The sequence below is a fragment of the Heloderma suspectum genome, chromosome 7 (assembly GCF_057233095.1).
Source record: "Heloderma suspectum isolate Gila_16-S chromosome 7, 16-S_ref, whole genome shotgun sequence".
Classification (NCBI taxonomy): domain Eukaryota; kingdom Metazoa; phylum Chordata; class Lepidosauria; order Squamata; family Helodermatidae; genus Heloderma; species Heloderma suspectum.
In genome coordinates, this window is record NC_139464.1 from 112,003,878 (window position 1) to 112,028,164 (window position 24,287).

At 43.5% G+C, this 24,287-nt stretch overlaps 1 protein-coding gene across 1 annotated transcript in view; it reads left to right on the forward strand.

The window, feature by feature from the left end:
- Positions 1 to 247: 247 nt before the first annotated feature.
- LMNTD1 (lamin tail domain containing 1) overlaps positions 248 to 24,287 on the forward strand; it is a 236,183-nt gene continuing 212,143 nt past the window's right edge. The window contains exons 1-3 of the mRNA XM_084811911.1: positions 248 to 334; positions 1,968 to 2,069; positions 14,252 to 14,392. Of these exons, the coding sequence (XP_084668037.1) occupies positions 248 to 334; positions 1,968 to 2,069; positions 14,252 to 14,392 (330 nt within the window). The remainder of the gene's footprint in view (positions 335 to 1,967; positions 2,070 to 14,251; positions 14,393 to 24,287) is intronic.

Consider the following 24,287-nt stretch of genomic DNA (forward strand, 5'->3'; position numbering starts at 1 on the left):
CCAGTGACAACTCAAAACACACAACTTTTCAGTGGAGAAAGTTCATACATTCTTCTGGGAGCCATCAAGTGCCGAGTAATCAAGTGCGAAGAGTTCAACTGATGTACATCTAGTGAGCCAGTCCCTAGCTGTAAATTGATATATCCAGACTTGCTATCTTTTACTTTCCTGGCAGTTTTGACTAAAATGTCTTACCTTTGTTCTATAGCTTCTGGAGTTACGAACGAGAATCCAGGGTGACTGAGCCATGCTGGATCAGGCATACGAGGAGAACGAGATCCTTGGCCAGCAAATCGATAAGCTGACCTTTGTGGCTATGGATTTACAGACGAAGGTGAGGTCAATCAGCGAAACGAGACTCTGTGGCCAAGACCGGCACCAGCCTCCACTGGGCCCTTGGCATTGAACACACCTCCCCTTTGCTGCTTCTGTGCCCTCCTTGACCACCCCCCGCCAGTGTCTGATTGGTTCAGATCGCTGCTACTCAAAACGTAAGGTTAAAAAACATTGTTTTGACTTGGGGTAGCGTGGGCTCTGAGGCTTGTCCTGCCGGCTGGGCGAGCCTCCTTTTGCCAGTGGGGCAAAAGGAGCCTCCTTTGGAGCCTCCTTTTGCCAGTGGGGCCGGCTGGGCGAGGAGGAGGAGGACAACTGGAATAGGATGGGGAGGCAGAGCTGCTGGTGCCACCAATCTAGCAGTCTGGCCCTGGCAGCAGCAGTGGAAGGGTCAGGGCCGACCCCTCTGAGCCTCTGGGCTCATGGCAGCTGCCGGCTCATGCAACTCCTGATGATGCCCCGGCCTGTCTTGGGCAGTGTTAGGAGTAGATGTGAATTAAACCACAGCTTGGATACCCTTTTCACAGTGGGTTTTTCTGAACACATTTTTTCTGTGTGTGCAGACTCCAGAATGTAATTCACCTCATCTTAACTCCGTGCATTGGAATGTACATGAAAAGATGAGCCCACTGTTCCCAGTGTGCATAGTTTTTGGAGGGCACTCAGCCGCAACTTTGTCATCAGTTTCTTGAATGTGGGCACATAAAGCAAGAGAAAATGACAAAGTCGCAAACTACTTAACTTTTTTTTTAACGTTGAATAAAAACTTTGTGCAAATATTTTACAATATTCAAGCAGTATTTGACCTCCCTAGAGACTGCGGGTAAAAGGAAGCTTTGTATTACTGTAACAGTAAAGCACCTTTAAATACCTCTTCTAAATACTGATTCAGGAAATCTGACATGGTAATAACAGACACTCACAAAATAGCAGCTATGAAAGCAGCATCATTAAACCCTCATGTTTTCTTCCTTATAACAACCTCCAAGACAAACATGAGCCAGAACATTACCAAGCTTTTTATCTTATATTCTGTGTAAGCAATTGCAAATTGATTGCATAGCACTAGTCTTCAGACTTGTCAGACCTGGGACACACCTTAAGCTCCAATATGCATTTGGAAAACCATTTCTTGTTATTATGGGTGCAATCCTATATATGCTTAGACACAAAAAAAGTCCGACAACTCCTAGCATTCCCCAGCCAACCATGCTGGGAGTTGTAGGACATTTCTCTGTCTAAACATGCAGAGGATTGCATCCTAAACATTACTGAATCAGTGGACAGCTTGACTTTTTAATTTTAATTGGCTCTTGGCGGCCAAGATTAATCCAACGGGGGAGAGGAGATCAGTATGATACTGGTTGATGCTCCCCAGATCCTCAAGTGTCAGGAAGTTCCAGGGTCAGTCCCTTGTCATGAGCTTTACAGTGTTTTTGCAGTATCTTTTTACAAAGCTGCCAAAGCATTTATTTTAGACATTCCTCAGGCAGGTGGGGAATGAAACAACTTCTTCTATCTTAGAAAAGACATCAGCTAGCCATTAAGCAAGCATTTTTGCCTCAAAAGGCTAGAGGGAAGGTCGTTTTGCATATCCAAAGCACATGTTTGTGACACTGTTTAATATTCAATAGGTGTTCAGCATAAGATGTTGTTCTGCTGTGATCAGCATATCGAATTCTACAGCTGATTTGCCTTCATTGTATAGTGAAGCAAGAATTGATGCAGGTGAGAAGGTAAGGTTTGGCCTTGCAAGGTGCTGACAATACAGCATTTTAAAGAATCAACCTACAATTTCTCTGGATCCCACAAAATAAATTTTGTTCTGTCTTCTTTCCTAATATGTACATATGGGCTAAAAAGTGGCTTAGCTAATTGTTGTATATTATGAATAAGTGGAGATCTTGTAAATTCATGATTCTGTATATTTGCCAGAAATATTTTATCTGTGTCCATTCCCCCTTCCTTTCACACACTCCTTGATTAATGCACACACATATTAGTACACCCTTCACGTCCAACATTCATACACTCAGTTTAGCAACTGATCAGTATTTTAGCCAGGCTTCCTCTGTCCTTCTTTGCACCCCTTACTGCTGGCAGTTTTAAAAACCTGGAACAACTAGAATGTTTGTATACATTCTATTGCAACTCAGCAGCTGAACCAATTGTTGCTATGATTATGATCATTTTATTAGTGTGCATGTCGAATTTTAATATATTGAAGATACAGAACTTACAGTTAATACCAGTTGTGTTTAGATCATTTTTTTTTCTCTTTTATCGCACTTACGTTACTATTGGGGTAATTTGGCAAAATGACGACTTTACTGCTTATCACATATTCTGAGTTTAATGTGATACATTGTTGTCTCTCTGTGAGCAGAGTAGGTGCTTTCCAGAGCAATCCTAAGTGTGGTGGTGGTAGACTAAGGTAGTTCATTTTGCCCCACTTTGAAGGCCCTGCTGGCTTGCTCTATCAAGGGCGGGAGGTAGGGAGAGTATTTTTGTTGATTTAAGTTCTCCAGAAGTTTTTTTTTTTTAATACCCCATTGGTTTCGGGGGTATGAACTATGGCTAAATCTACACTACTGCTTTACAGCGTACTGATAACTTTACAGTGTACTGATAACTCTTGGGACACATTACACATTCGAGATACCACTTCTGTATTGTTATTTCCTGTGTTTTATTGTGGGCAAGAATCCCTTAGAAGAAATGGAGTAGCACTCATAGTCAACAAAAGGGTGGGAAAAGCAGTACTGGGGTACAATCTTAAAAATGATAGAATGATCTCAGTACGAATCCAAGGCAAACCATTCAACATCACAGTAATTCACGTCTATGCCCCAAAAACTGATGCCGAAGAAGCTGAGGTTGATCAGTTCTATGAAGACCTACAACACCTTCTAGAACTAACACCAAAAAAAGATGTCCTCTTCATCATAGGGGATTGGAATGCTAAAGTAGGAAGTCAAGAAATCACTGGGATAACAGGCAGGCATGGCCTTGGTGTACAAAATGAAGCAGGACAAAAGCTAATAGAGTTTTGCCAAGAGAACACGCTGATCATAGCAAACACTCTTTTCCAACAGCACAAGAGGCGACTCTACACATGGACATCACCAGATGGTCAATATCGAAATCAGATTGATTATGTCCTTTGCAGCCAAAGATGGAGAAGCTCTATACAGTCAGTCAAAACAAGACCTGGAGGTGACTGTGGCTCAGATCATGAGCTTCTTACTGCAAAATTTCAGTTTAAATTGAAGAACGTAGGGAAAACCACTAAACCATTCAGGTATGACCTAAATCATATCCCCTATGAATATACAGTGGAGGTGAGGAATAGATTTAAGGGATTAGACCTGATAGAAAGAGTGCCTGAGGAACTATGGACGGAGGTCCATAACATTGTTCAGGAGGCAGCAACGAAATCCATCCCGAAGAAAAAGAAATGCAAGAAAGCCAAGTGGCTGTCTGATGAGGCTTTACAAGTAGCTGAGGAAAGAAGGGAAGTGAAAAGCAAGGGAGAAAGGGGAAGATATATCCAACTGAATGCAGAGTTCCAGAGAATAGCAAGGAGAGACAAGAAGGCCTTCTTAAATGAACAATGCAAAGAAATCGAGGAAAACAACAGAATGGGAAAGACTAGAGATCTCTTCAAGGAAATCGGAGATCTCAAGGGAACGTTTTGTGCAAAGACGGGCATGATAAAGGACAAAGAAGGCAGGGACCTCACAGAAGCAGATGAGATTAAGAAGAGGTGGAAGGAATACACAGAAGAACTATACAGGAAAGATCTTAATGTCCCTGATAGCCATGATAGTGCGGTCACTGAACTTGAGCTGGACATCCTAGAGAGTGAAGTCAAGTGGGCCTTAGGAAGCATTACTCACAACAAAGCTAGCGGAGGTGACAGTATTCCAGCTGAGCTATTTAAAATCCTAAAAGATGATGCTGTTAAAGTGCTGCACTCAATATGCCAACAAATTTGGAACACTCAACAATGGCCACGAGACTGGAAAAGGTCAGTTTACATTCCAATTCCAAAGAAGGGCAACGCCAAAGAGTGTTCAAACTACCGCACAATTGCGCTCATTTCACATGCCAGCAAGGTGATGCTCAAAATCCTACAAGCTAGGCTTCAGCAGTATGCGAACCGAGAACTACCAGAAGTACAAGCTGGGTTTCGAAGAGGCAGAAGAACTAGAGATCAAATTGCCAACATTCGCTGGATCATGGAGAAAGCAAGAGAATTCCAGAAAAATGTCTATTTCTGCTTCATTGACTACGCTAAAGCCTTTGATTGTGTGGATCACAACAAACTGTGGCAAATTCTTAAAGAGATGGGAGTACCAGACCACCTTACCTGTCTCCTGAGAAACCTGTACGAGGGTCAAGAAGCAACAGTAAGAACCAGACATGGAACAACCGAGTGGTTCAAAATTGGGAAAGGAGTACGACAAGGCTGCATATTGTCACCCTGCTTATTTAACTTATATGCAGAGTACGTCATGAGAACTGCCGGGTTGGATGAATCAGAGGTCGGAATTAAGATTGCTGGGAGAATTATCAACAACCTCCGATATGCAGACGATACCACCCTAATGGCAGAAAGCGAAGAGGATCTCAAGAGCCTCTTGTTGAGGGTGAAAGAGGAGAGTGCAAAAGCTGGTTTGAAACTCAACATTAAAAAAACGAAGATCATGGCATCTGGCCCCATCACTTCCTGGCATATAGAAGGGGAAGAAATGGAAGCAGTGACAGATTTTACTTTCTTGGGCTCCAAGATCACCGCAGACGGTGACTGTAGCCATGAAATTAAAAGACGCTTGCTCCTGGGCAGGAAAGCTATGGCAAACCTAGACAGCATAGTAAGAAGCAGAGACATCGCCTTGCTGACAAAGGTCCGTGTAATCAAAGCTATGGTTTTCCCAGTAGTAATGTATGGCTGTGAGAGCTGGACTGTAAGGAAGGCTGAGCGCCGAAGAATTGATGCTTTCGAACTATGGTGCTGGAGAAGACTCTTACGAGACCCCTGGACTGCAAGAAGGTCAAATCAGTCAATCCTAAAGGAAATCAACCCTGACTGCTCATTGGAAGGACAGATACTGAAGCTGAAGCTCAAATATTTTGGCCACCTAATGCGAAGAGAAAACTCTCTGGAAAAGACCCTGATGCTGGGAAAGACTGAAGGCAAAAGGAGAAGGGGACGGCAGAGGATGAGATGGCTAGATAGCATCACCGATGCAATGAATATGAACTTGAGCACGCTCCGGGAGAGAGCAGAGGACAGGAAGGCCTGGCGTGCTATGGTCCATGGGGTCACGAAGAGTCAGACACGACTGAATTACTGAAGAACAACAATTCCACATCATCCAAAATACTGCAACAAATGCAATTGTGTGTCTATGAGGTATAAATGTGCTAGAAGGATATAGCATTACCGTGGTGGGTTTGTAATGATATGACACAAGGTGTAGTAGATCTGGTCATCACCTCCAAGCTAATGCAGTTAACAAGCCCAGTCCTGGGCCCTCTTGGGGAACAGAGGAGACTTTGGATTCAGTGGATACAAGGCTGTCCCAACACACCCCTGGAATGCCCCAATGCAGAGCCTGCAGCTAGCAGAAACACTGCTGGTGGTATTCTTATGCCGACAGAGCTTGCTGCAAGTGTATTGGGAGCTTCCATGGTGGAAGTGGGGTTGGTTTCCTTGAAAACAAGGAAAAATTTGGCCTTTTCTGCTGCACATCACTGAATTTCAGCATCAAATTTGGCAGCGCTGGGGGCCACAAAAATGCCAGGGGGCCTGGGGCAGTGTGTTGCCCACTTCTGCTTTATATGTTTAGTTTGGGTACATGCTTTCTAGCATTAGAATCTTGATTGTTTAAAAACCAAACATGAAAAATAATAAATCATAAAATATAAATTAATCCTCTCTTCCTCAGTCTATGACACTTTGAGCATCTCCTGGTTACCAAGGAGGAAACGCTTCAAGACAAATACCAGGCTTGTGAATCTATCTCTGAAACTTGAGCATTTCTTTGTTGCCAAGAATAGCCTCATACTGAGAGTTTCAGCTGTTGTATCTCAAGCTTACACTTAGATTCCATAGAAATTATATACCAGAGGTCCATCAATCCTGAAGACACTTTGGATGCTGCATATCTCAGAAAAGAGCTTTCTGATAGGATACGTGCCAGTTCCTGATAAAACCCTTCACTATTCTAGATAGCATATTCTTCAGTCCTCTTCAGCACTCCAAAAGTCTTTCCAGTACGTCATTGTGGAATGTACACGCACGCCTACAGTTCCTAGCAACAATCAAAAACAACTGAGGATAGGTATTTGGATTATGCTAAGACAAGAGCTTTTTTCTTTTTTTCTCCCCTTTTTGTTAGTAAGCTGAATTTAGAAAAGCAAATCCAACATCCAGGGCATAGCAATGAGGACAGAACAAAACATTTAGCTTCTGACCCTGGCCTGGGCAGCCCCTGTTATCAACGTTTCACAGGGGAAAAGTGATAATCACCAAAGGGAGGGCATCCTTCACTTCTCCCGTTTCCTTCCTTCAGCTCCAACTGGACAAAGCGTAACTAGGAGGTGGCAGCTCAGAGCATCTAAAGGTGATGTGTCCAGATGAGACTTTTATGGTGCCATCACCCTGCCTCATTCCTGGAAGTTTACAGGGGATCCCGACATCGTCATCTTCTAATCATGACCCTCCTGTGTTTTCTCACCGCTTCTTCTGTCTTTTCCCTCAACACAAGAAATCTATTAAGGAGAAAAAGTTGGAACAGCTGCGCAATGCCTTCTGATGGCTGGCACTAGGAGCCCTCTGTCTGCAAGCACCCCTAGACTCAAGACACTTGATGATTTGCATTAGAACCTGTGCTCTGCCTCCACTGAAAAGTATTGTCAGAGATGACACCAGCAGATACAAAAGCTCTGTCTGTGGTGTTTGGTCTGTGGCTTTTCCCCACATGTGAGCCATCACTTGATGCTAAAATCATGAAGCGATTAACATGCACATACAAACTTATGCTTAGGTCCTTTCAAGGCGATCTGTTTATAAAACAACAAATACAGCATCGTTACTTATTTGTTGTACTGGATCAAGAACTTTTTCTCGTCTTTTTTCCGCACACTTTTTCCTTTTAATTTTCCTTTTCTTTCCTTCCTAATGTGACTTGCAGGCTTCCAGTCGTTAGACTGGAAGCCTGCAAGCAGGGCATATGTTATTTTTAATTTTAGGCAATACTTAACAAATAAAGAAATCATCCAGACACTTTTCTTCAGGAGAAATTTCTCTTAGCTTTCAAACACCAACATATTGCTGCTGGGGAAATGTTATTCCATCCTTAGCTAGGAAGGTAATTGCTACTGGAATGAGATTGAGAGTGTAATGGGCACTGTCTAGCAGGTGCCCATAACATCACTGATGAGGTGTGACACAACTGTTCCTCCTCCTATACATGCATGCACACGTGCACACGCACACACATGCATGCATGAACCAACATTTTGCAATTCATAACATTAATAAACAGGGATTTACAGGGGAACTGACACTGACTTACAACATGATCCATACAGGGACAGGTGCATTTTAACCCATCACGTTGGATACAGACCGAGAGCATTTCTACACAAGGCTTTTATTGTACATTTGTGATTGGTCACTCACAGACGTTTCCAGGTCCTTTACACGACGTCGTCAGCCTCCAGAGCATCTCCCAGGCTTTCTGACCTTAATCCTGCTTTTAAAAAGATCGGAGATAACTTGATAAGGAACGTGAATCCAATATATTGGCTGTTTGTAATTGCACAGTGCTACTATAACCACAGTGCCATGCAGTGGCTGTAAAAGGAAACATAGGTCCGATCTACATTGCACCCACCATCGCAATGAATTCGGTGTCCCGTCGGGTTAAATGCTCTCACATTAAAAAGTGATTATTCACACTCACCCATTTTCCCCGCTGCAGTCCTTCATCGAATGTGTGGGCTCGGTTCACACTCGAGAGCTGTGGTGTTTTCCTGCTGTTTTCCTGTGCACGCTTGTCTGATCTCGGATGCTAAGCGGGGTCGGCCCCGATCAGTAGTTGGATGGGCGACTGCCTGGAAATCAGGCTTCCTGCATTGAGCAGGGGGTTGTTCTATCCCTTCAAATGAGACTACGTTTTACCCCCTTCTATCCCCCACTCAGGATGTTGGGTTTTTTTAAATTAAGGTGTTATCCTCGCAGAAGATCATGCCTCAATTAGAAAAAAAAACATTGCAGAGAAGCCCCAATTCTGCGAGGTTAATGCCTTAATTAAAAAAAAACTATCCAGAGTGGGGGATAGGAAGGGGTAAAACTTAATCTCATTTGAACGGATACAACAACCCCCTGCTCAGTGCAGAAAACCTGATACCCAGGCAGTCCCCATCCAACTACTGACCAGGGCTGACCCTGCTTAGCTTCCGAGATCAGACAAGCGCACACACATCCAGCCCTTTGCTTGTTGCTGAGGAAATGGGGGCTGCTGAGGAAGCTATGTGATCAGTAGCTGGAAGAAGACATGGGGCCATCGAGAGCTGTGATTGCACAGGAGGGAAATACAAACACCGCCATATCTGGACATGCAGGGGAGGGGACTACAACCGGATATGGTAGCGAAGGCAGAAAATCAGAGCACATTAAGGGGAAATACCGGGATATTAGGGTATTGAAAGTGCGAGCCCGGAAGTGGGAAATTCTGGTTCCAATTCAAGGCGACTACTGCATAGTGTGAAAGGCAGGCGGTGAAACCTCATTGGAAGCAAAAAAAAGGTGGTAAGTGTAGATCCAGCTATATAGAACTTGCCAAGAAAAGAATTCCCTGATTCAAAGCATGTGTCTGCCTGTGTAAAGGAGCCGATCTTAATCCCTCAAAGAATCTGGATCCAGAAGTCCTGGTAAAGATGCAGGATTTAAGCCTCATGTGGTGAAGCTCTTAGTCTTATTTAGAAGAGACCCATTGAAATCAATGGGTATTAGATTAGTCTGTCCCATTGATTTCAAGGTGTAGGCAATTTTAAGGCAATGGTCATTTCAGGCATATCAAAGAGGCATAGCTAAAATGGCTATCTAAATCAAAGTTTGCTTTTGACCTATTATGGGCAGGAAGCTTGATATGGGGAAAAGAGTACATTATGAGAAACATTCTTGCCCAGATAGGCCAAAACCACAAAATACAAGTTGGGAAATTTCTGTAGAACTGTACAAGTAAAACAAAACATCCTCCAGTATGAATGAAGAGACAAGAGTGCAGTAGCCAATCAGAGTACAGGAAGCAATCAGATCACATACCTTGTTCAAGTGTAAAACTATAAAAGTAAAGGGAAGATACTGGGTGGGGTTGCTCCCAGGAGGGAGTAATCTCTGCTGACAGAAATCTGTATTGGTAATGTATGCACTGTGCTTTGTCCTGTTTTCCTTTCCTGTTCTAACCTTTGTCAACAAATTCTTTCTATAATTGTATTACGGTGCAATGCTGTACTTTTATAATTGCATTAGTGTACAACCCATGCTGGCTGGGGCATGCTGGGAATTGTAGGACTTTTTCTGTCTAAACTTGCATAAGATTGCACCCTTAAATACACTTGCTCGGTGTTAATAAATGTCTAAAATATAATCTATGAGCATCTGTTTATATAGTAACTGTGTCGAGTGTAAAAGGACTGAGACCTTCTGAGCATCAGAAAGACTTTGTCTCTATGGACCCAGCTATAGACAGGAAGTAGTACCCTCTCAAGATAACAAGAGGTCTGTTCAATTAGATTTATTATCCATAAATTATTTCTCCTGCAAATGGCCCTACTCCAAGGATGACAGAGTCTGGATCCAACCCATTTATTTCAGCCAACTTAGGCACACCTCACTCTGCATAGTTTCAGGCTCTTAGTTTCAGGGCACTAGCAAACACCTTGACAGTGTCATCTTCCCACTCCGCAGTGGGTCTCCTAGGGATGTTTGAAGCCCTCTGCCCAAATTGCCCTTGTTTGATCAAGCCTCTTGTAAGTGTTCCATGAAATTCTTCAGATGTTGTGCCTGAGCAAGAAAGAAGAAGAAGAGAGAAGAGACCTAAAGAGGTGCTGGGAAAACAAGTGTATTAGGTAAAAATGCTGGGCTCAATGCATGTCAGGTTCTTCCTGCCAAGGCAGGCACCTCCAGATTCCTCTCAGCTTTTGCTTTAAGTGGAATTTGGTGGCAACCTAAAGATATGAAAACTGTTTCCCCAAATTATGTAAACTTACTGAACTCATTTTAGTTTGCATCAAATCACTCATAGATTTCGCAGAAATTAAACTAACGAGGGACATCTCGAAACGGTTTCAGCTCCCGTACTGAGGGCTTAACTACATGCTGCATTAAATGTGTAGCGTGTAGCTGATCCTAACTTTTTAACTTTAGTGTGTACATTGGGACCAATAAACCTTCCCACCCAGTTACTTCAGCTTTCTTTCTTTCTTTCTTTTGCCTGTGTGTGTGTGTGTGTGTGTGTGTGTGAATTTAGGCAGGAAAGTGCTCAGTGGGAAGGTTTAACCCATCCACACCTCACCCATGTGCAGTGGTTTTGGTTTACGCTAAAGTAAAAACAAGTTAGGAGTAGCTCCATGCTACAAAGTTTTTTCATTTTATTTATTTATTTTAATACCTTTATACTGATTAATATATTAAAATTCCTAAGCAGTTCACAATAAAATACAACATAACGAGATAAAAATAATACATAGTTTAAAACATTGAAACAGTATAAAACATTACAGCACCATAAACAATGAAACAGAGCAGTAGCAGAGTCCCTCACAAGTCTGGGAAAGCCTGTGCGAACAAGTTTGTTTTCAAAAGATGTTTAAAACTAGCCACTGCTCAAATGTCATGTGTGGGAGAGTATTCCGAAGCATTTAATGTAGTGTGTTGTTTAGCCCAGAGAGGCACAATTTAGGAAGAGCCATGGGGTGCTGCCATCCATACCCCCGCCCCTCAAAGTTTCAGATCACATATGATTATTCCTCAGGAGCACTTAAACCACTGGCCACCAGTTCAACTGGTTCTACACACCAGCTATTGTTAAAAGCAATTAAATGATCCTGTGTACTAGGCTACAAATCGCTTTAAAAAGAGATGGATAGGCATGTTTGCCCCACCAGAAAAAAAAGTGAAGGGCTGCTGAATGAAGAGGTATACCCCATAAATTGGAATTGTTTGATAACCTATGAAATACTAAGGGAATATTTATACTACAGGCTTACATTGGTATACAATACCAGTTTAACTGTCGTGGCTTCCCCCAAAGAATTCTGGGAATTGTAGTTAAGTCAAGGAGCCAAGAGTTCTCTGTCACAAATTCTTAGCTTCCCTTTCAGAACTACATTTCCCAGGGTTCTCTGGGAAGAGGGAATGACTGTTAAATCAGTTTAAGTCTGTAGGGCAGACATGCCATATAATCACATATATATTTAGATAATTTCTGAAATTCTGTAGGGAAGAGTTGCAAGATAACATGTTATCATGTTATAGAATATATGGCATCATCAGGCAGCAACCATGCTTGTTGCTATGCTTTGATATCATAGTAACCATGATGTCATAGTATGGAACGTCACTTTATATAGACAGCATTTTTCAAAGAAAATGTAGACCTTTTCTCTCTGTTTTAAAACATGTGCTCCAATACTTTGATCCATGGCAAATGAGAGTTATTATCCATCAGAATGGCGTTCTTTCAGTCTGTGAGTGTTCTCTTTTATTAAGATGATATTTAATACTGCATTAACATGCTGAAGGTATATGCTTGTCATTCCATAATGTCTGTTCACGTGCCAAGTCTATGTATAAGTGCTAATGTCGAGAATGATAGAATGACACTGTTGTTTGACCAGGGAATCGGGACCTGACTTGCTATGGTCTATTTAAATTCTGCCTAATGACTTGTTTGAGAAGTTTTAATCGATCCTGGAATGTCTTACGGTTATGGTTGTTTGCTTTGAGATTCCTTGTTTGAAGTTGTTTTAGATATATGTTCTTCTGTGTATTTCGTATGTTCGTGTGTTTTTTATATAAATGGCTTTTCATCTCTGTATACTGTATTTTTAAAGTTTTTAATCTTTGTAAACCGCCCAGAGACCTTTGGCTATTGGGCGGTATAGAAATGTAAATAATAATAATAATAATAACAACAACAACATTAACAATAACAATAATGACTTGGCAGTGGTTAGGTTTCATCTCCTCTCTTTCTAATCAATTTGCCCTATAAAATCTGGGGTTATAGTGAGGCACCATTTCAGTGACGGTAGAAGAGATTTTGGAGCAGGGAGAGATTCTCAGCAAGTTTTAAAGGCCTGCTGGTTTTGGATATATTAAAGATTAAACGGCACAGAAGAAGCAATGTATTTTAAGATCACTTGTGATTCCTTTTTAAAAGCTAATATGAACAACTATAGCAACACACATCAAACCATCACACTTGGAAATTTAAAAAAAGGAAAGGGAGAAAGGGGTTTGTGCCTTTGGTATAGTTACTAATATAGTGCCATTTGATTATTGCACTAGACCAGGGATGGGGAACATGATGTTGTTGGACTATAGTTCCCATCATCCCACATCATTGGCTATGCTGGCTAGGGCTGATGGGAGTTGTAGGCCAACAACATCTGGAGGGGCACACATTTCCCATCATTGGGCTAATGGCATGGGTTCTCCTGAGGAATTACATGTGGTCTGAAACACCTTGGGGGGCAGTGTTATTGAATTCTGAGTTGGCTAGTTGCAATTATTGTTAAAGGCCAGAAAAAAGGGGCTTGAAATGGCACACATCTGAGCTTTTAGAAAAATGAACAAACCTGGAAAGCTCAGCCACAAACATCACAGTATATGTACTTCCAAGCATACCTCAAAGGCTGAGTCTGTTTTGGCCTTGGAAGATCAACAGTTCACTGTTCTCTGTCTCTGAAATTTCAGGTGTCAACCATTTTTGGCGCTTTGAATGACAAGGTGATTGTTTGTTCCTTTAGTCCCCGCAAGCTCAGGTCTCATCTGTTAGATCAGATGGCAACAAGACAGCATGGCAGTATACCCAGTTCATTCTCCTCCACTCCTCATGTTGAAGGCCGAAGAGCATGTAGCTAGACTCTTAGACTGTTGGCAAAGTGTACCATTCACGCCCTACTATTTGGTCCTGCTTCACAAATTGAAAATAGGGCTGTCGACTTTCCATTATCGTACTGTTCCAGCCAATTAAACCTTGTTCTAGCAAATAACCAGTACTGGGGCTGAGAAACCAGTAATCTTTAAAACCAGTTCAACATAGACTTGTTGCTATTAAGTTCACCTCCAGATACATGCCAGGTTCCAATAGGCTCAGCCCCGTAATTGTGCTTTTAATTTATTTGTTCTTATTATTGTTAGCCAGCTTGAGCTCTGTTTTCAGGGTGGAAAGATGGGGTGTATATTAAATAAATAAATATTATTTACTTGCAGGGGCTAGGTGATGAGAGCATATAACAACGATTCTGTACCAGCTGGACAACACTGTTGCCAGTGTGTTTCCAGGCCCAATTTAAGAGCCTTTCTACATGAGGCTGTTAATCAGCTTTTAATCCACCGTATCTACTTTCAGTTTCATCACAGAATTGAGATCCGAGCCCTATCTTGCTTTTCCGCTACATAACCTCTAGGTCACATTGTGGTATAGTAGAACAGTGCAAATGCACAAGTGAAAAAAGTGGTTTCTTTAACTTTTACAGTTAAATACTGCATTTTCCTTGCTCTAAAAGCACTTGCCAAAAATGCTCTTTAGACACAGAAGTGAAACTGGAGGGTCACGACGTTGTCTGAAGAACCCATAAACAACTGTGAGCATGCAATGAATGTCTCTTGTAGAAAAGCTCTAAAGAGCTGCTGATCATTTTTAAAGCCCTGAACAGGTTGGAACGAGATTGTCTGAAGGATGCCTACACCTGTATGAATGTACCTGGGCCCTTCAAGCCTCCTTCAGGCGTTTCCTCCACACATTCAACGAACGTATGAGAATGGGAACAGCCCCATGCATGCTGCCCCCACCTCCAATATCCACCCTGTAGACTTCTACCCTTTGGATGGAAGTTGCGAAGGGGGAGCCTGCAGCCAGAAGACTGTGCCCTTCCACCCAGTGTGCAGTGGTTGGAAGGATGGAGCCAGTGGAGGACAGAAAGGACAGGGACTTTGAGGTGGTGCCAGAGCACAAACCTTCTTCAGTCCCCTCTCCATGTGTTCTTTGGATTCTTGGAGAAACGATTCAAAGGAGTGCCCATTTCTGCTCCTGACCTGTTAGGTTTTTCCTCATCCCGGATCTTGTTAGCCCTCTACCTCTTCCAGCCCAGATGCCAGGTTTTTTTTAAAAATCGAAAGTTGTCAACCCTCTTTGAGGACCATGGCCATCAGCCAGCTAGATGAACACCAGTTTTCTTTAACGGTCTTGTACCATGCTATGTCAATGGCTGTGATCTTTCATTGTGCCTACATCTTATGGAAGGCTGTGGGACTATGAGTCAAATCCACCTGGGCTAAACACTCTTAACTCCCAATGATTTTAAAGGGAAGGTTTGTTTATTTGAGCACAATCTTCTCTTTTTCTTTCTTTAATTCCCACTTTTCCATGATGGAAAAGAGATCAAGATAGTTAAAAGTCTGGATTAATCTAAAACTCACACCCATAATCCACTTAAAAGGTAAAAATGTTGCTAAAAAAGAATTAACTGGAGATAGGGCAGCAGATTTAAAAAGAAAACAAAACATGCCATCACAAATAATCCCCCCCAAATTAAACACCTGCAGGAATGAAAATGATATCAGGAGGCAACAGAAAGACATCAAGGAGGGAGGCAGATGTATCTGTCAGGGCAGGGAGATTCACAACCTGGGTAGAGCCATAGAGAAGCCTCATGTGCCCTCATCAAACATACCTCAGTTTTGGAGCTTTTCTACACAAGGCTGTTAATCAGCTGTTAATCTGCTGTATCTATTTTTGGTTTCGTTGCAGAATTGAGATCCAAGCACTACACGAGGAATGTTTCCTTTCCTGCTTTTCTGTTACATAACCTCTAGGTGGCACTGTGGTATAGTGGAATAGCACAGATACACAAGAGGAAATTGCTCTTTCTTTTGCTTTCACAATTAAGTGCTGCATTTTCACTACTCTTAAAAAAACTTGCTGAAAGTGCTGGTTAGAAACAGAAGTGAAACTGAAGTCACGACATCATTTAAAAAACTTGTAGGCAACTATGAGTAGGGAATTATGAGCGCATGATAAATGCCTCATGTAGAAAAGCCCAGAGTCAGGATGTACACCAAGAGTACAGCTGGGATGTACACCCAACTGCTCTCACAAACAGGATCAGACAGGACAGGATAGAGTGCTTCCAGACAAAGCTTCTATAATGCAATTGCTGTGCCTCCTACACAGAATTTAATGGGGGAGGTCCAGACAATGACGTCTTCCCACTCCCAACCCTCCCGTGATTTCCCACCACTTCTTCTGTCTTTTCTCTTAAGACATTAAGTCCATTAAGGGCTCCTTCACATGGAGCTTTTAGAGATGCTATTGAGATGGCTGAATCACGGAGGTTTGCGGGCTCTTTAGATGATGCTGTGAACCTCCAAGGCGTTTCCTGCACTAAATGCCCTTTGTTCCATTTTTAAATGGATTGCAGATAATGAGCTATCAAATTACCCCATTGTGTTCTGCTTGAGGAGAAGCGGCAAGAAGAGGAGCGAGATCCATGAAAGACATGGAAGACTTGGATATGGGGAGAAGGAAGGGGAAAGGGGAGGGGGGAAAGGAAGCATGTGAAAAAGGAGTCGTTGTGATCCTGCATTTCAAATGGAAGTAGAAAGCCCCATTTTAAATGCAGGACTTTAGGCTGGTGTAGAGATGCTCTAAGAAAGAAGAGATGGAACAGCTCTACAATGCCTTCTTATTAGTAGTACCAGAAGCCCTTGTCTGGAAGCACCCAGGGTCCTTTAGTTAAAGGACTAAACCATGTAGGGTTTTAAACGTGATAACTATCTCTGCAAATTAAACCCATCGGTAGCCAATGAAACTGGAGCAACAAAGGAGTAACATGCTGCAGAGGACTAGTCCAGATCAGAACAGTCACTGTGGCATTTGGCACCAGCTGCATTTTCCGGACGCACTTGAAAGGCAGCCTCATGTGATGTGCGTTTAACCCTCTTTCATGGAAATCAGTCACATCAGGGGCCAGGCTATACTTTTGGGTAACAGATGTGGAAGCATCAACCAGCAAAACAAACAAACAAACAAACAAACAAAGGGGTAGGGTATTTAGGAGATGGCTAGATAGCATCACTGATGCAATGAATATGAACTTGAGCACACTCTGGGAGAGATCTGAGGACAGGAAGGCCTGGCGTGCTATGGTCCATGGGGTCATGAAGAGTCGGACACAACGACTGAAGAACAACAACAAGGGTATTTAGAGGGGGAAGCAGCGTATAGTGCTTAACTCTTCCCCCACCTCCTACCTTTCTATTTTAATTCCTTGTCCTCGCAGCTTTTCTTGGCACTGAGTTTCAAAGACTGTGCTGCATTAATGGTAAAAAAGCAACTGGAGCGGGGCGGTGGGGATTGATGTGAAAGGAAGGATTAAATGCCCATTGTGTCTTCCTTGCAAATCTCAGTACACCTTCCTAACTGCTTTGCAGCCAAGAAGTCATGGCTGCTGCTTTCTCAATCTTGTGTTTGCTGACTCTTAAATGTACCTGCCTTGGTCTGGGCTGCCCCCCAGCAGGCTGTACAGGAGTCACAGACTAATTCAAAGTGCCCAGGGGTAATATGTACCCATGCACACATTTTTGGAATGACAGAACTATACGAACACATCCCTCCTTTAAAAGAAAGGCACACTTTATGAATGTGGATATAATAGGAACTTACGCTGTACTGTCAGTGTACATTAAACTTTCTCTTCCTTGGAAAGCAGTTTTAGGTTTAACAGCAAACTGTGGCAGCAATCTGTAATGCTAAGCAACAGATTCTGTGGGTGTCTCTACACCAGCCTACAGTCCTGCATTTAAAAGGGGGATTTCTGCTTCCGTTTTAAATGCAGGATCACGACGACTCCCTTTTTCACCCACTTCCTTTCCCCCCTCCTCTTTCCCCCTCCTTCTCCCCGTATCTGAGTCTTCCATATCTTTCATTGATCTCGCTCCTCTCCTTGCCGCTTTTCCTCTTAAAACTGAAGCAGAACACAACGGGGTAATTTGATAGCTCATTATCTGCGATCTATTTCAAAACGGAAGAAAGGGCATTTAGTGCAGGAGACGCCTTAGAGGTTCACGGCGTCATCTAAGGAGCCCACAAACGTCCAGGAGAGAGCCACCTCAGTCGCAGGATAAAAGCTCATGTGAAGAAAGCCTTAATGTATTGTAACCAAATTGCATCCCATTCCCACCATGCCAAATGTAGCATGGTTTATATATAGAGAACGCCTGAGAGTTAAATGCATCTGTAGCAGTGAGAAACCCTACAAAGGAGGGAAACAACCCTGCAAGTAGCTGACAGAACAAATGACAGACAGCATGCACTGCAGGTGTCACAATATGACAAATCAGATCAGCAGATCAGTGACTGGAACAGCAGAGAGCGCGCATTGCAAAGGAAATATGTCAAGACTTCTGATTTGCATTTCTTACCTCTACAAAGGTTGACATCAAATTATACCTCTCTCTCTCTCTCTCGCTCTCTCGTACACATGCGTGCGTGCGCACACACACACACACAAACTGTTGCTGAACTCTACCACTTCAGACTGCAGGATGGGAGATGGCGTGAGCAAACACTCCTTCATGTGTCAAATTTCCTCCCTGTGGAAAACGAGTGTGGCAGAGATAGGGCCAGGCTAGAATCTTCATGTCACAGTAGTACCATGGGAGACACCAGATTTCGCTGGGGCTGTGAATCCATTCTAGGTTTCAGTTAGAATGAGCCAGATCTCTAAAGGAGCTATCCAAGGTGCTGAACCCTAGCCTCAAAATAGGTTCAGCACCTCTGGCTGGTTCTGACTGAAACCCAGAGCGGATTCACAGCCCCACTGAAATCAGAGCCATCATTCTTCACTGGGAGGCACTCTTCTGTGGGATCTTCGCACAGCACTTCAATAATGTCTAAAGGTTTCTTACCATGTGGCGGGTGCTAGTTGTGTGGGTCCAACCCACATAATCTACACAGTTATGCCACACTGGCCCAGTTCAACCTGACATGTTTCTGGAAATCTCTGCACCATGGAGAAGAGTACAGAGTTGGCACAGTGCTGTTTTTCAATTAGGCTAGGGATGGGGAACCTCCAGCTCGTAGCCTGGATGTGACCCACGGGAGTTCCCAATTCAGCCCACAGCTTCTTCTGCTGTTGTCTTCAATCAGTGATCGGAAATAAGCAGGTATTTAAAGGCATTTAAAGCTTTCAATCACCTTCATAGAATTGAGCTGTGGCTTATATGTCTGAAAGCTGTTGTGGTGGGGTTTCCTCCTGAGTAGGGCCCCATCTACATGAGCCTTTTACTCCAGGGCAGCTGTGAGTCGAGGTCCCTTGGGATAGATGATGCAGTCGCCACTTTGCAACCATCCATGGTTTTCTCCCAGAAACTGCGGATTTCCGAGGTGGCATTTTGCTGTGATTTTGGGGGTTTGCAGTTGTGGGCCGTTGTCAGGAACGCCTTGGCGGCCTCTCTCAGTAGATTCCAATAGCCAACTCAAGACACAGATGAAAGGGAATTCTTTTCAAAGCTTTAATCCCATTACAGCTTAATGACTCAGATGCTAATCACCAGCGGCTAAAGCAAAGAAACAGCAGCTTGGACTAAGCTTCAGGCAGGCAGTTGATCCCCATTTGAAAGAGAGTCACTTGAAGACCCAGAACTTATGGGCTAGGGAGAGATCCTCCCTCTTTCCCTTGGGTCCACGGGACGCGACCATTGCTTGTGCGCCAAACGGGTGCTACGCCTCCTTTCCATGCCCTCTATCGCTCGTCGCTCTTTGCGTCTGTGTCAAGCGTCTAAGAAGCCCCCCTCCTGCACTCCCTCACTACCCGGGTCACTAACTATTTCTGGAATGCCGGCAGGAGGAGTCTCTGCCAGGTGCTGAGCCTGTGAGGGATGAGCTGGCTCCACTCCCACAGATGGCTGTTCCTCCTCAGAATCAGAACTGCTCTGGGGCTCTCTGGACACAATTTCCACCCTGACAGCTGTCTGTCCCTTCCCCAAACTGACTTTGCATTTTGCAGTAGGCATGTTGTAGGCGTGCATAGTGCTTGTGTCATTCTGTGATGCCCCTTTACTCCCCCGTCCCTTCGCAGCTGCGCAGTTACAGAGGCACAGAGAGGCGTTTTGATTTATTTAATCACACTTTCGCACATTTTTGCAGCTTCATACCTTCGCAACGGTTGCTTTTGGACTCAGTGCCAAAAAGGGCGGTGGGGGGGGTGTCTTCGGGGAGGACTGTCTTCACTCCGACCACCATTTCGGAGTGATGGGGAGGCACATACTGCTCACACTTGTAAGTGCGAACCATCGCGAGAGTCTCGGGCTGGGGAACTAACAAATAGATGGCGTGGAAATGAAGGAGCACGGAACAACCAATTTTTAACTAACAGGGAGGGGAAGAAACAACAGAACCCCTAAAATACAAAACAGCCACTACAGTGTTGCATCCTCAAGCTCACGGGACTGCACAGCTGCGCATTTAAGTATAATGGCAAAAAAATAAATAAAAAATGGGCATGGTGGAGTATGTCAGGGAAGCGTGCAGTAAATCACAAATGTGTCTCAGGGGATGCGAGTTTGAAGCTGCATTGCTGCACAGTTGAGGGGGGTGGGGGGTGAGGAGTGAAAGTGGTGCCATGTAGATGGGGCCTGGAAGTGCATGGAGTTGGGTTCTCCTTTACATGCCTGAAAGCTGTTGCCCTGGGGCTTACACTTGAGTAGAAATGTATAGAACTGAGCGGTGGTTTGTGTGCCTGAAAACTATTGCACAGGGGCTTTCTCCTGATTAGACGTTCATAGAACTGAGCTGTGGTTGTGGGCCTGAAAGCTGTTGCAGTGGGGTTTGCTCCTGAGTAGAAATGCAGAGAAACGAGCTGTGGTCTGTATGCTTGGTGGGAAAATGTCCAAATTGGTATGAAGTACATCTTGACCCACCCACTCTGTCCTTGGCCTCACCTCCTGTGCCCTTAACCGCTTCTGGAATGTGGCTCCTGAGACCCAAATTGGAATCCCCCACCGCCCCACCCCTGAGGCTGAAAAACATTGTCCATCTCTAGGACCAACCAAGATCACACCATTATAAAACAGGTATTAACCACGATGCTGAGCTTGAGGGCTTGTAAGTTATTTGTGAAATTCTCAGTGGGCTGAATGTGCATCTTGATTTGGGCATCTTTACAGCCCCTGAAGCTGTGAATGTAGTACCTCTGCCATCATGTAAAACAGTATGTATCACTCGTGTGGTTTATGTACTTTCAGTAATCATATGAAATTACTAATGGAAGCAAGCTTTCAAATAATATGTTTATCCCTTGGTTTATGGCAATGTGAATTTTATGCAGATTAACCCTGGGTTTACACTTAAGCCAAGTTATTTATGCAAAGAATATGCACTCAGAACATGAAAAGTTCAACGTCTTGATTTCTGGTGCTTTCTAAAGCTAACATAGTTTCTGCTTCTCACTCTGTATTACTCCCTGCTGGTGAGAAATTCCATTAAATGGCATATCCCACGGAGAGCGACAACAACGCTGTTAGCTGAATGGTGATATATGAGGCCATTATATGCTTTAGTCAGAGTGCCACAGTACAGTGCTTAAATGCTGCGAACATTAAGATAGCTGCAGTCACAGTGTGAAGTCCCCTACGCATAGTGTGGTCAAATATCAGATGAATTCATGATGTTTCATGCACGCAAATGTACATAATGTAAGCACATGTGCATAAGGATCTTTTTATTTATTGATTCCCATTTGCATCCTTGTGTTTCTTTTTTTGTTTGTCTGATGACTTCCCAAAGCAGCTAAGAATTGCCTTGCTGAGTCAGGCCAAGTGCCATCTATTTCAGCACTGGGTTCCCAGAATAGCTAGACACCTCTGGGTGCCCCAAACCAGAGCTGGAGGTGATGGCCTTCTCTCTTGTTTATCCCAGCATCCGTTATTCAGACATATTCTGCCTCTGCATGTGGAGGTTTCCATTTAGCTATCACAGCTGATACTCGGTGGCAGAACTGTCCCTTGTGAATTTATCAAGCACTTTACAGGAGGCCCTGGTTTCATTACAGAGCAGAGCTAGGAAGGCTGTATTGTACTTCAAGTTATGTTAAGCTTATCACTCATGTATTTATTTACTGTCATCTTTTTGGTGCCAGGCAAAGACGTACTTATTTTCCACGCATTTGGACATTAGTTATGGCTCAGTTGCTGTGGGCTGCTTTTGTGATTTCATTCTAGGCTGTGAGTGGGGGGAGATCTTGTATATTTGCAGAAAAACAGTTTTCATATTGTACTGTTTTTAGATTATGTTTTTGTGGTATTTTTATTTGTATTGTGCCAATTGTGGTTTATATTGATTTTTGTTTTGTTTGTTTTTCTTCTTCTTCTTCCTGTTATATTAATCATGGATTTTTGTATCGTGCATAAGTTGCTTTGAGACTGCTTTTTGCAGTTGGGAAGTGGTGCATAAATTTAAATAATAATAATAATAATAATAATTTTTAAAAAGAAAGGCCTTTTCTCCCTACCCAGTCATGCAAATCTATGGCTAATCAAAGTAGCTGGCAATGTACTGGATGGACCAATGGTCTCAACTGTAATACAATTTCATAGACCAAGTTGGAGGATTTGGAGCCTGTGTGTGACAGACAACATTTGATATTTTTATCAACATTATTTAATTAACTAAATAAGTTAAACTATATTAGACAACTTGTATTTATGATGCTTCTATCACCACAATGTGGTGGAGGGCCTGGGTGCAGGTAAAAAGATGGAGGGATAATATATGTAGCTGTGTGAGCCGAGAAGCTGACCAGAGTGGAACCGACAACAGATAGGCAGCCATGTTAAACTGAACTGAGAACCAAACCCCAAATTAGGGGAGGGTGCTTCCAAACGACGTTTTTATTGTGCCATCCCCCTGCTGCATTCATGGAACTTGACAGGGGGTCCGGGCAACGTCATCTTCTAATCATAACTGTCCTGTCTTTTCCCACCGCTTCTTCCATCTTTTTTCTTCCCGTGGAAAATTCCTTCAGAAAGAAAAGAAGCTAGCTGCATGAAGCCATTAATGCTGGGACCGCCCCCCATCCAGAAGCACCCTATGTTTAAAAGGAAGATTAGATTACAGGAGGCATTCCATTTTAGCAATAGATGTTCTACTCAAAAAGTTCCAAAAGGGCTCATGTCCCACTCTGTTCTTTGTTACTGACAAACTGGACTCCTTCACACTTGAGCTTTTATCCTGTGATTGATATTGCTCCTTCACGTAAGTTTCCGGGCTCTTTACATGATGCCATGATCGTTCAAGGTCTCTCCTGCACTATATGCCCTTTGTTCCATTTTTAAATAGATTGCAGATAATGAGCTATCAAATTACCCCATTGTGTTCCGCTTCAGTTTCCTCCGTGAAAAGAGGAAAAGTGGCAAGAAGAGGAGCGAGATCAATGAAAGATAATGGAAGGCTCAGATACGGGGAGAAAGAGGGGCAAAGGGGAGGGGGGAAAGGAAGCACATGTAAAGGGAGTCGTTGTGATCCTGCATTTATAACAGAAGCAGAAAGCCCCATTTTAAATGCAGGATTTTAGGCTGGTGTAGCGATGCCCACTGTCGTTGCTTCCAGATGTGCCTTTTATTGTGCCATTGCCCTGCCTCATTAATGGAATTTTATCGGGGTTCCAGACAACATCTTCCACATGTAATCTTCCTGTGTTTTCTACTGCTTCTTTCAACTTTTTCCTTACTGAAAAACATCCCTTAAGGAGAAAAAAAAGGAATAGCTAGGGATGGGGGAGAAATCCGCCACGGACCCCAATGAGGCCAGATTCCAAGAATCTGGCCCCATTGGGGCCCATGGCGGAACAAAGCACTCACCTCCACCTCTGCGCGGAATCCATCCGGGTCGGATCCGTCGCCGCCTTCATCCTGCGGAGCCAGCTGCCTGCTCTGCGTCCCTGGCGAATGTCGATACGGCCGAGAGCCATTGCCATGCCGTATCGCTGTAAGTCAGGTTCCGGACGCAAATGGCGTAGTGGGCACCATTTGCAGCCATAAAGTTGGTAGATTAGCCTAAATGCAGCCATAAATGGAACGGATGGCCTCCCCCCCCGCGGACCCCCCCACCCAGAACGGGGTAAACATTCCTCCTATCCCCAGGAATAGCTGCCCAATACTTTCTGATTGATAGTGCAAGGCACCCTCCGTCTGGAAACACCCTATAACAGCAATTCTAAGTACATTTACTTAGTAGTGGGGATTGCTTCTGAATAAGCATGGATAAGAATTTGTACTTCTATCTCCACCGTAATGGTCCCTTCCAGGTATGTGCAATAATGATGCAGTAGAAACTCTTTATTTAGTCAAGAACAGCTTTCCCCAACCTGGTGCCCTCTAGATGTGTTGGACTGCAACTCCCATCATTCCCGGACAGCAGGGACAATGGGAGTTGCAGTCCAACACGTCTGGAGGGCACCAGGTTGGGGGAGGCTCCTCTAGAAAGATTTTCTGCCTTTTGGGTAGATTAGGCTTTAAAAAAAAAACCTCACGGAATGTATACAAGCAAATGGAGCAAAGGAGAGGGCCAGAGATCCTAAAGATTTATTTATTCAAGGAAACTCTTCTGCAGCATGATCTATAAATATGTATAATATCTTTAAAAGCCTCA